General features: G+C 42.4%; 1 protein-coding gene across 1 annotated transcript in view; it reads right to left on the bottom strand.

Annotated features, from left to right (window-relative positions):
• The window catches only part of F13A1 (coagulation factor XIII A chain), a 536045-nt gene that overhangs the window by 193916 nt on the left and 328526 nt on the right, over positions 1–13603 (bottom strand). Inside the window, exon 9 of the mRNA XM_069217374.1 lies at positions 6170–6273. Within this exon, the coding sequence (XP_069073475.1) occupies positions 6170–6273 (104 nt within the window). The remainder of the gene's footprint in view (positions 1–6169; positions 6274–13603) is intronic.

The raw sequence follows: 13603 nt of genomic DNA, 5'->3' as shown, positions 1-13603 counted from the left end.
GTCTTTGGATGTGGGTCAATGCAACTCTTTTTGATAATCTCTTATGCATGAGCATTGGTCACACAACTCAAAAGCATTGAGGCACTTGGCAGGTCCTCCTGATCTAATTACTATGCCAAGGCTGCCTAGGGGAGTTCAAGGTCAAATGGAGGTCCAAACAAGACTCAGATGGCAATTTAGTGGTGAACTTTACCAGGACATCGTCTATAATTTGGCAGATGTATTCCCGCCTGACACTTGAGGATTTCCTTACTTGATATACCATCAAAAGAGGGAGATGAAAATGTTTAAAGTGGGTTTACTCCTGTTCCATCTCTTTCATAACACAAATCAATATTCAGAGAATCCACTCAATGGTCGAGATGGTCATCTCAAGTCATTTGACTCCTCCTAACCCTACCAGAGTGTGAATAATTCCTATTTGTTAAAAGGACTCTCACTCAATAGAAATCTGTAGTAACATACTTTATCACTGAGTGTTTACCTAGACACTGCCTCTGTCTGGGTGGGCTCAACCTTCTAGTGAAGAGAGCTCTTATCTAAGATTGTGGGTGGTGAGATCTGAAAAAATCATATTAAAATTCCCTTGAGCTCCCTCTACTCAATTCAGTATATTGTAGGGTGCCCGGGCAAGAGTAAAACCACAAATGATGCTATTAGAAAGAATTAGGGCCATATTTATACTTTTTGACGCAAAACTGCGCTAACGCAGTTTTGCGTCAAAAAAATTAGCGCCGGCTAACGCCATTCTGAAGCGCCATGCGGGCGCCGTATTTATTCAATGACGTTAGCCGGCGTTAGCCTCCGGCGCTGCCTGGTGTGCGTGAAAAAAAAAGACGTACACCAGGCAGCGCCGGCGTAGGGGGATATGGAGCTTGGGCGCCAAAAAATGGGGCAAGTCAGGCTGAGGCAAATTTTTCACCTCAACCCGATTTGCGCCATTTTTTTCGACTCCCAACCCCCATAGAAATGACTCCTGTCTTAGCAAAGACAGGAGTCATGCCCCCTTGCCCAATGGCCATGCCCAGGGGACTTCTGTCCCCTGGGCATGGTCATTGGGCATAGTGGCATGTAGGGGGGCACAAATCAGGCCCCACTATGCCACAAAAAAAAAAAAAAAAACACTTACCTGAACTTACCTTAATGTCCCTGGGATGGGTCCCTCCATCCTTAGGCGTCCTCCTGGGGTGGGCAAGGTTGACAGGGGGGGTCCCTGGGGGCATGGGAGGGCACCTCTGGGCTCCTTCCGAGCCCACAGGTCCCTTAACGCCTGGTGTGACCAGGCGCTAAAAAACGGCGCAAAAGCGGCCGTACGTCATTTTTTTTGACCCGCCCACTCCCGTGCGCGAATTTTGCCCGGAAGTGTAAATACGGCGCACATGCCTCGGAGTCAATTTTTTAGACAGGAACGCCTACCTTGCATATCATTAACGCAAGGAAGGTGTGCACGCTAAAAAATGACGCAAACTCCATGGACTTTGGCGCTAGACGCGTCTAACGCTAAAGTATAAATATGGAGTTAGTTTTGCGTCGGAATTGCGTAAAAAAAAACGACGCAATTCCGGCGCAAACAGAGTATAAATATGCCCCTTAGTGTCTCATTCCATCAGGAATTAGGGCCCATATTTATACTTTTTAGCGCCGCATTTGCGCCGCTTTTTGACGCAAAAGTGGCACAAACTTACAAAATACAATTGTATTTAGTAAGTTTGTGCCGCTTTCGCGTCAAAAAATTACGCAAATGCGGCGCTAAAAAAAGTATAATTATCGGCCTAGGTCTGTATGTTTCAGCTACTTTTCGGAGCCCGATTTGGTCTCATGGCTTTCCACAGGACCGACCAGAGGAAACACCAGATTCCCCTTGTCATATCTCAGGGATTATCCCCTTCTATGCGTCCTCTTAGGGTGATACCCCTGCCTTCTTCACTACAATATGTTGGACAAACAAGTACATTGATGCATTCCAAACGTACACACCAACAGGGTTCAGAGGCCTTTCATTCTCCCCCGGGTTTTGGAGAAAACTAGATTCATAATTGGGCCCCATCCCTTGAGAAATGTGTAACTACAGGGTCCTCCCACCTAAAATCACGCCATGGGCAAAACATCCTCAAGGATTAAAGAATGAAGTTCTACCATAATCTACCATGAGACGTCAATTGCTAACTGTACCCCTTTAGGCCATGACTTGTTCCCTAGAACGTGGAGCAATTCATTCTGTGCCGATAGCACCATTTGGATAATGATATATCTAACTTTAAAGGGGGTGATTAATACATAAATATACAGCACAAACACCTAGGGGCTTCTTGGCACTCAAGCATTACTGGAGAGAAAACACATACATTGGCAGCTGCTAGTAGAATAAATAGGGGTTTTCAGTGCTTTTCTAAAAATCCAAAAATCGCTCTGACAAAGAAGATGGTTGGCGAAAACAGTTCACCAATACAAGATTTTACACTCTGGAAACATGTAGCAAATGGGTTTTCTTTTTTATACAAATAACTCTATCTGGATATTTCATATTGATTGTAGGCCTAACTGTATGGAATGGTGTGGCTCTTTTGAGTTATCCTGTAACTGCTCGACCAGTCTACCCCAAAGACTGAAGGATAGTTTGGGAGACAATTTCCTGTTGCAGATTGCATAGGTAGGATCCTATATTGAAAGTCACACTGGCAATCCTTTGTTTGGTATTGGTAAATCGATGTTGTGGCATCCCGAAAAAAGCTTGCTAGATGCTATAAGGCATATTACCCAGTGCCGCCAAAAGATATTTTTTTCAGGGCTGTTCTGGGTTGCAGCACCCAGATTTTACCCTTGAGTGCATCATCTTGTGCTCATAAGCTGTCTTCCAATGGGGTTCCTCACCGTTTGCTCCCCTGATGCACATAATCCTTTATACACTGACGCACACCACCCTGTGCGCCCTCTTGCACAAGCTGATTATTGTATGCGGTGGGTATGCTTTGATGCCAGGGTGTTGATGTGTCCTTGGACATGGGTGCCTATATGTTAAACACTTGTGTTTGCAGATGTGTTGATCTGGGTATCTATCGGCCCATACGCTCTGTGTCTCAATGCGCTTGCACTAAAAGAAAGGCAAACCTTTTGGCACCAGTCGAAGGCATAGGTGCTTATTTGCTTTTATATTAAATTTTCAGGCCCTCTTCATAAGACGTATTCTGTCGACAAAACACCTGATAAGAAGTGGAGTAAGAACACTTCTTGCCCTTTTTTATAATATATTTAAAGTGAATATTCTCTCCTAACAATAACAGTCTAAAATGTTTGTGGCCGAAAGGTAAATGTCTCTTTTTCAGAGACGTATTTAATGTGAATGTTCACCGCACTTGCCTGGGGCTACTTTAAAATGTATTCATACGAAATCATTGAAGTCAGGTTGGGACTACGAGGAGGTAAAACCACTTCACAAAACACTGTTATTGCAAGTTGTGTTTCCCACAAAGCAGTTTTATTCAGAGCTCTGTGATGGAATGAGGCATTACAACGGGTATCAGTCTCACCACAGGGAAGCGTATCAGCCTTCTTTCTAGTATGTTTTCCCTTCGTAGTGTCCTTCAGGTAACACCTGGGGGGAGGGGTATGAATGGAGGGAAATCCTCGACTCAGAATGTGAATTCGGACAAAAAACTATCTGGACCCAATTCACAAAAAACAGAAATGTGTGGGTGTAGATTTATGTCTCCTGGTGAGTATACGTTTCTCTGCAATTCATAAACACTCCCAGAAGTACACCTAGAAAAGCTGCATCTGGAACAGGTTTCTTGGCATACCTCTGGGAATGTCGTTAGTTTTTTAAAACCTTTCTATTCCCTCCTTGTCAGATGTCGAAGTGGACAGGAGAACGGGAAACGACAATCCCAAAAGCATTGTTAATTAATCAAAACAGTGCCCATACTTTTTATTTTAAAAACAATTGCCGCTGAACGGTTTAGTTACCACAATTTGAAAAGGGAAAATAAAGTTATCCTCTGCTATGAAGTAACATAAGGAAGAGGGAGCTGAAAAAGAAACACGTCTTCCCTCCAGCCTGCGTGCTACCTGAAAGAAACGTAAATGTGTACAACTGGTTATTCGGCGAATCTGAAGGCTGCTTGGGAGCCAGTACGTGCTTTAATTGATTGAATCTGGAATCTGCACTTTTAATGGCAACCTATAAAAAGGTTTCCACTCGGTGCATTTTGAAGCACTGTAAACAGTTAAACAACATCTTTTCTGCACATTTCGAGACCGCCTATTTACATCGTGTGCAACCTGTCTTACACTATGTATAGTAGCAGGGCTTCATTTGGAAAATAATGCGTGCCGGTGCCCAGAGCGCTGCTCAGAAGCCGGCCAGCACTGGTAAATGTCAGCGCGCCTACGACCAAGGCTGCATAGTCCCGAATCCACCTCAGGCCTCCTTAATGCTCTGACAGACACTCCTGTCCCTTTATCACTCCTGAAATGCCCTGCCTTTTCACTTTGTGAAGATTTTTCCTTCTTTCTCTTCCTCCATTTTTCTGGGTTGTGATCTTTCACTGCCTTTCCCTCTTAAAATTTGAGGAAAAATAAGTGCTGATCCCCAAAAAAGAGTGTCAGTGCCCCCCACTGGCAACCACCGGCTCAAACTAAACACTGTATAATATATTTGAAAACTAATGACCTACTTATAGACAGTGCTTTTTTGCCACATAATTAGACCTCTTAGGACTATAAATATATGTGACTATTTCCACAGGGCACTGACCAGGATTCAAATCAGCGACCGTGCAGTTGCTCTCACAGACATCTCAAGTGATTTCATTAACCAACCGACCTGTCCTACCAGGAAAATGCATTCCCCAATGATAAATGTAAGTTGCAGTTACTTTTCAAGGCGCTTGCATTTTAATTTACATGCACTTACTGGTAGGTGAATAGCCTACAAAATAGTTACAGAATATTTTATTCTCTTTAGCCAGGTCTCTAACTCTATACTAATGGGCACCACCCCATCACAGTCCCTATACTTTCCGTAAATGCACTTCGAGCCCCTCTCGTTGTGGAGTTCTCCATAGCACAGAATTCCAAAAAGTGGGACTAGAGCTCTCTGTGTAAACACACATTGTTTTCTCTTTGGGGAAAACATTGTTCTCATGCAGGAAGACCTTCTCTAGACACCGCCGCTAAATATGGGCTTGGTCCCTTCTCCTTCACAACCTGGAAGGAGAGTTATACCAGTGCAGTAGTGATGGACATCCCTGGTCACTTAACTTGATGAAAGGGTTCAGAGCAAAGTTTGAAAAATTCGCAGTCGTAAAATCAATTATGCGTGCCAGGAATCCCTTTGAGGATTTCTGGTAGGTGTAAAATTGTAAATATTGTGGTAAACATATGATTACAAACAAATGTACCTTTGCAAATAGGCTCCATTGTGTCCTATTTATCCCACAGGTCGGCAGGAGGTTGTTAGCATTCAATTCAACTCCATCTAAAGCATTATTTTGTTATACATTTTGGTAAACTACTGTGAGTAATGAATGTTCACCATTTTATGAACGACCGCTAAATGAATCCATTAGCCATTGCACACCGTGCGGACTAAGAAACATTCTAGACCTTGGCACCGTTGTCTAACAAATTGAAGATTTGTAATTTCACAAAAGTACTGGTGATCTTCCAAATGTTTTGCCATTATCATACATGAGAGAGAAACATCGAGATGCAAATGAGACAATGCCAATTTTTTGATAGCACTGTTCCTACCTTTGATCAAGTACAATTACTACTACAAAAGGTGATGTTCACACACCTGCAGCCCCTTCTGCTTAAATAAATTGTACGTGGTTTGGCAAGAGTAAGGTTTTTACTGTTTCCACTCCCTAAAATATATCAGTACTAATGTCCCATGTCATCAAAGTACTCAGAAGCTACATAGGGTTCTCTTTTGCGGTGTTAAATCTGCTGCCTTGCTTGTATTTTTCTTCTAAACAGAGAACGAGATGTGTTCTCGTACTCAGTTCAATGTGTTTTAATAAACTATTAATCTCCCTCTTGTAGGGTACTTTGTAACCTAACTCTAAAGATGCTGGATCGCTTACATGTGTATCATCATCAAGGTAGATAAGTAATGAAAAGTGGTGCTGTATTATCAACAGTAAAGGATAACGTAGACCAGTGATACCTTCGCTTGTTTCTTGAGGTGTGGCGTCAACAGCCTGCCATCCTCCGAACCCCACTGGAAGATCACCACGGGCCATCCAAGCCTCATTCCAACAATGATAGTTCCTGCCAGAAAGAAAGGCGTTAGAACAATGACTCGTTCATGAGAAGTAATTGCAAACAAAATTAGAACTTTCAGACTGTATTCCAATCTGCATGCCTATGGAATGGAGTAACATAAAGAAAGAGAGCAGGGGAGGTAATGGTGGCAAAGGGAAGGAGGGATGGTGGGAGATCAAAGTGCATTAAATGAGATATAATCAGGTGAAAAATCCAACTCATTCCAGATGCTTCAAGGAACTGAGCTCTAATGTCGGTGTTATTGTTATTATTATTGGGAACTATCTGTTTCCATTGATTTCAGTCAGCCTTTGTCCATATCTCTGATTTATTTCTATGGTCTTGAGTCACACTTCCATAAACCTGTATACATCACTGAAACCAGTAGAAATAAGGTAACGTAGGAAGTACAACTTTTTATCATCAGATAGTTTCTGAACAAGCCTGAGGTAATTATGCTTTGCTGTACAAACACATTTTGACCAGAAGGTTGCAATAATTGAAGCTGGTTGCATCTACTGAGTTTGTATGCAAAGGTTTTGCACTGCTGGACAAAGTTCAGGTATGAGTTGAAGGAGTGAAGTTAATGTTTATCACACTTGCACCTAATAGATGACATGTGCTTTTAAGAGGGCAAGGTTTTTAAAGCAAGCCTGTAGAGAACATTTACAATTTAAAACAGTCACAAAACTCTATTTTTCTCAGCTAGCTTCTGATGGGAAAATCTATTTAAATCACATTCACACCATACAGACAGGTCAGTATGGGAAATCAGTACAATGAAAGGATTTTGATTATTTAAGCTGCTCATCCATGTTTTGAATTATTAAATATAGCTTTTCTGCAGCTCAGCTGCAGAATATATCCTTCCTGCAGCTTAGCTGAAGTGTTTAACACACAGTCATCTACTACTGTGGCTGGCCTCCTGTTTTCCATTCTACAATCCTTGTGGTTGAAAGGGCTAGCAGATGGTATTACATGTATCTTATGTAATGGACTAATTTCTCTGAGGAAAGACTTACTCCTCAAACCAAGCCACAAATGGTGAGTCGCAGTTTCCCCAAATAAACCAGTTTTCTTTAGGGGCCAGACTGTTTTGCCCTTGTTTATATCTCAGTCACAGCTCACTATAAAATTGTGACTTATCTGCTCGGTATACTAGCAATCCAATTTGCTACATTGATAACCGATCGACTAGGATTCTGAACGAAGGATAAAGGAAAAAGTGGGAAAACACAAAGAATAACACATAGACTAACAGGGCAAAGGGAGAGAAAATCTGAACCAGACAAGAGAGGCCAACAATGATGAACTGAAGAAAGATAGCGCTGTCAGCTACTTTTCATACAGTTCTAGTTGAAAAACTGTCCATATTTGATGGGGTCACAGATGGGACACTGATATGAAAACTTATGTTTCTAATAAGACAGGATCAATTACTTTCCAACCAGATCCCTTAGATTGAGTTCAACATTGCTTCACAAGTTTCTATTATTGACACTTAGAGATGGGGAAGCAAAAGTATGTGAGCACGGTTTGCGATATATCGGAAAGAAATTAAACTAATTAGTTAAATATTTGACCAAGGATTTACCCTAATCAAATATTTTGTCAAAGCTTGCAAAGGAGGCGGACCTCTGGATCAGAATGTCCAAGAAGGTAACTAGGAGTGACCCCAAGAAGGGTGGGTCAGGTTCCTCCTAACAGAGTGAAGAGGAGGTCAGGAAAGACACAGAAATGTTCCTGAATAAGGTGGGGGTAATGGGTTCCCATTCTCCTTCTAAAAACAGGGAGGAAGTTCTGGCGGGTGGAATCCCAGCGCCACCCATTTCCAATCCCGGTGCTTTGACTGTTCTCAGCTAGGACACAAGCAGGAGCACTCTGTCTGTTCTAAGAAGCCACCTACTGGTGGGAACTCTACAGGTATGGCCAAGATGGGCTTACGAGTAAGTAATCTGCAGGGGCAGGTGATAGACTTTGCCCTAGTTTCCCTTACTTTGGAGGTAGGCTGAGAGGGTGAGCTGGTGATGCCTGCTAGACTATGGTAGTGGGACTGTTGGTTTCTCCAGAGCAGTGCACCAGACAGGTGTGTAGAGTAACCGAGTCTTAAGGGCAGGACATTATTCGCCCCATGGCTCTGGTGTTCCTGGAGTAGGGTGGGGAGGTTACCCAGCGGAGGGTCATAGGTAGTCTCCAGATGCCCATTGACTGCATTCTGGAAAATTAGTTACCACTGGTGTTAGAAGAGCTGGCAGGGGCAGCCACCTAGGCTGGCCAGAAAGCTTAGATTTCTGGGGGTACCACTCCCAAACAGAGGGTACAGAAGCCCAGGTGAAGGGGCAGGGTAAAAAAAGGCTCACACCTGACCCCTGTTTAGCCTCAGGGTGCAGACCCTCAGCTGGACAACCAGAATCAGGCTATCACCCCAGGACAGATGGGAAGGAGAGTACAAAAACTGTACTCTATCATCGGAGGATGTTGTCCCCTACTCTGAGAAATTTCAGATGTCAGAAATTCCTGTATGGCCTTGCTCATGACATTGACAGCTGTCAATGGCCTCTGTTGGTTACTGTCTTTACGGGTGTAATTTTTCTTGGGTTCGGTAAGGAAGTCTAATCCAAGGGGTGGAATGGTCCACATCACCTTGTTGGCCACGGTGGGACTGTCTTCTTACTGGGATGCATATGTGAGCAAATAACGGTTAGATGATTCACAGAAGGGGTCCACGAATGAAGAGAAAGGCTCCCCATGGATCAGTCCAGAGACTCAGGAGAGTGTAGACAGAGGGATCCAACTGAATTCAGAGGGTCATAAAACGGGCAGGGCCCCTGCCGTAAACAGCCATTGTCCATGTTCTATCGCCTAAGCAGTGTAGCCCATCAAGTTAGTGATTAGTCTACCCTGGATTTTGGCTGGAGGGAGGTCATGTTGGACTTGGCCCTCTCTGCAGGGTCATTGCCAAACCTTTTGCCTTCACCCTCCTATTTTCTGAACCAGTTTTTGTTGGATTTAAGGCTCTGTGCACTTTACCATTGCTAACCAGTATTAAAGTGCTCATGCTCTCTCTTCTGAACATGGTAAAATTGGTCCCACCAAGTTGTCACATTTAATTTACTTGTAAGATCCTGGTAAAGTGGTACTAGATATACACAAGGCCTGTAAATTAAATGTCACTAGTGGTCTTGCAGCACTAATTGTGCCACCCACTTAAGTAGCCCTTTTAAACATGTCCTAGGCTTGCTATTATAGCCCGTGTCTAGTTTTAACTGCCATTTCAACATAAAAATATTTACTTTCTTTCCAGGCCTAAACCTTCCTTTTTACTGCATATAGGTCACACCTAAGGCAGGCCCTGAACAGCCTCTACAGCAGGGTGAAGTGTTTTTGTAACATGTACTTTTAACTTTTACATAGTGGGGTAGTGCAAAACTATTACATTTATTTTTCATTACTTTGAGGCTACCTCTCCCATAGGATAATATGGTTGCCTTATTGCATCTAATAAGTGATCATTTTTAGTTGGGAGCAGGTAGGAATGTTGAGTTTGGTGTCTAAAAACTTAGAATATTTCCTTTAATGGTAATTTCGGATTGTAGGTCACAATTCCAAAAATGGCACTTTTAGAATTGGATTTTTATCGTTTTGGTGTCAAATAATTTATTAAAAAGTACTCTATTTTTCTAAATTAGTGTGGGATTTTTCTTGGGCTGTGTTTTCACTTTTTTTCTGTTTGTGTGCTGCATAAATACTTTACACATTTCCTACAAGACTGGCTGTTTTTGTGCCAAGCTACGAGAGAGTTAAGCATGGGTCAATTTGGGGTTTGCTTGTGTTTCACCCTGACAAGAATTGTGGTCTGATTAAGTAGGGTTTTACACCCCTCAACCAGTAACCCAATTTACTATACACATCGTGTGACTTGCCTCTGTCAAAGAGCTGTACAAAAATGATTCTGTGTGCTGACTTGGGGCACTGATTATTTTTATACACATTAGTTCTTAATACAACATGAGCAGCTTTGCTCTAGCATTCTTATTATATAAATTATTTTCAGGAACAAGACTGTCTACATATAAAGAAACATTCCTGCAAACATACAAAAGTGTACCTATAAACTGCATTTGGAAATGGACAATAGGAAACATACACAGAAAAGTAGACTGATGAGGCAACAAAGATAAGGAGAATGTATTACTTCTGGTATTAAAAAGTTAAAGACTATAAAATTCCAAAAGCAACTTCATAGAGTAGACATGACTTGTGCATCTTCCTACAGTATTTTATTGTTTTGTCTTGTGGAGGGAAATGTATGGGTGCAATGTTATTCAGTCTATACCATTGACTTAAACCTGTCTTGTTTTGTAGAGCACATCATTACAAGTGAATCTGGTGTGTGTCAAAGGAGCTGGATGGAGAGATTGGGGTTGAAACGCTAATTCTCCCACCTAGTACAGATGTCTCATAATAATCACTAGAGCCAGTTTTACACACTGTCCACCAGAATCAGACTCTTACACTCTTCACCAGTCGTACCTCATTACATTGCCCACCTGTGCTGCCCCTTACACTGCCCATTGTGCCATATATTTACCGTACACCAAATCAGGTTCGTCACTTTAGTGTGTGTAAGCTCCACACTGCCTACTACTGCCTGCTTTACATTGCCTACAAGACCCTGAGCCTCACACTGCCTGTAGTTCCCTACTTTTTAATACCAGCCAGAGCCAACCACTTATGGTCTCAGCTTCTCACACAGCACAAACATCACTGATTTTCAAATTAATCACCATAGTACGTCATACTGATCACCAGTGGTCAGTGCTCGTGTACCCCCCAACATTATCCATTCTAAAAATATTCCGCACTAGTGCTTGAAATTTACATACTGGACTGATACTAGCTACCAACAATGCAAGAACCTTATACTACCGCCAAAGAAGAGTCCTCACACTGCTCATCAGTGTCATCTCCTAATGCTGCCCACCAATGTCAGTTCCTCAGACTGCTTACCAGTACTAGCTCCTCACAGTGTTCACCAGGGCCATATTCTCACAGTGTCCACCAATTTGAACATCTCACAATTTTCATCCTTCTTATACTGTCTTCAGTGGCAACTTTGCATTGTTCAAAAGCACCAGCTACTCACACTCACTACAAATGAACGTTCTTCACATTGCCCCTGCATCCTAGTTCCTCACACTGCCAACCAATTTGGCAGTGAGTTTCTCGAATATCCAAATACTGTCAACTTTTGTTATTATTCCCCTGTGCCAACTTCTCCAAGTTCCTCCATTACTAGCTTCTAACACTGCCTGCCAGTACCAGCTCCTTCTACATTCATCCAGAGCCTTCCACCAGCTCTTGTGTCTATGAAACCTGGTCTGGAAGCTGATGGGGGAAGTAAGACACCTTAACCATTCACTTTTTTTGTCTTTGAAATGGCAGCCCCCTTGTTCATGGTGGTTTTCTTTGCAATCAAAACTATATGCATATTCATGCTCTCAATTACTTTCCCCTTCTCTATGACAGTATCCATACTCCTCTTCTGCTCAAGTTTACTTTATTTTTTTACTCTTGCTCAGTTGTCCCCTCTACCTTCTACTACTCCTTCTTCTGCTTCTACACTCTTGCTGTTGTGCTTTCATTGTTACTTGTACTCCTTTCATCACTCAGGCTCTTCTGTCTCCTTTCTCTCTATCTTCTTTTCCTCTCCTTTACAAGAATTCACATATTGATCTGTCTTCTGCCTGGGTCTACTCACAAACCAGACACTAGGCTTGCTGTGTGGTTAGTAAGCAGTCTGTTCCATCGTTACCAAGGCATGAGTTGAGAAGAGTGGACATTGGTATCTATTGTGTTGTTACTGAATCGCAAATTGGGATTGCGACTACATATCGATTCGGTATTAGGAAGGGGAATGTCAAGGGCGTCCCTTCCTAATACTGAATCGCATCGGTATGCAGGAATGTTTTGTAGCCGAAAAGCGGTTGCAAAACATTTGCATTTTACCACCTACTTCAAGTTTGTGAATGCATGCAAAAATATTTTTTAAGAGCAGCCAGTAGACCCATCGACCACTGTCTACGCTTAAAAAATTGAAAGAAAACTTTTATTTTTTATTTTTGAAATGCATCCTGTTTTCCTTTAATAAAAACTAGCTGCATTAAAAAGAAAAAGTTTGGTTTATTTAAAAGCAATCTCAGACATGATGGTCTGCTGAGCCCAGCAGGCCACCATCCCTGTGATTTTAGCGTTTCCTAATGGGCCGCACATTGCGACCAACATCATGAATATTAATGAGATAGGTCACTTTGGAACCATTAGGAATTGCCAAATGAAACTCCTTGAGTTTCATATATTTGAATAGCAATTACTTAATTGTGATTCGCAGGGAATCACAAGTAGGTAGTCACAATGTCATACAATGATACATCTGGCCCTATAAGATAAAGCAAGATATGGTGTGTTGCAACAGAGTTATTATTAAGCATCCGCCATTCATTCATGAAGCACTGAGACAGATTCTCGAAGATGGCATTCTGAGCCTGCTGTGAGTCAGTTCAGTTCCAGGTACCCAGGAGAACAGTGTTTGTGCGGTGATTCTACTGAGAGGGATATACTTCTGCCCTGCATTGGTATTAATGTTATTGCGGCACCCATGGGTACAGGCTAAGCAAGACTTTTTTAGAGGAATCTGTTTATTAGAATCTTATTCACCTCTGTTTTGAAAATGTGGGTCAATGGATTTGATTGAACCTCAGGTGGTAGGGAATTCCAAATCCTTGAAGGCGATCCTGAAAAGGAGTGTGCGTACGTTTTTTGTTTTCTGAGTCTGGGGTTTCTAGCCTGAGAGAGATTACACTTCTGAGGGAGCGGATGCCTTCTGAGATACGAATCTTTTCTGACAGGTATCTGGGTTCATTATAATGTAAAGTTTTATGAGCGGGGCAAGCAATTTTCAGGTGAGGTCTGGCTTTGAGAGGGAGCCAGTTTATAGACCTAATTGATGGGTAATGTGGTCAAAGCATCTCATGTCCACTACCAGTCTTGCTGCTGCATTGAGGGTCGCTTTGAGTGGAATCATTCTCACCTTGGGAAAACCTGAAAGGATTGCACAGCCATATCCTAGTTTGGAGACCACTAGTGACTGTAATGCTAGTTTGAAATCTGGAGGTGGCAAGAATGGTTTCACTTTCTTCCATAGTTTGAGTTGGAAGGACGCACTCCGTGTGGTTGCACTAATGTGTGCTAGCATGTTCACATTCTTGTCCACTGTTATGCCAAGAGATTTTGTGGAATCTAGGTGATTGAGCCAATTTTGAATGTGTATGACCAT

The sequence above is a fragment of the Pleurodeles waltl genome, chromosome 2_1, assembly GCF_031143425.1.
Source record: "Pleurodeles waltl isolate 20211129_DDA chromosome 2_1, aPleWal1.hap1.20221129, whole genome shotgun sequence".
NCBI lineage: Eukaryota > Metazoa > Chordata > Amphibia > Caudata > Salamandridae > Pleurodeles > Pleurodeles waltl.
Note: the sequence above shows the minus strand (reverse complement) of the source record. Positions and strands in the feature narration are given on the sequence as shown.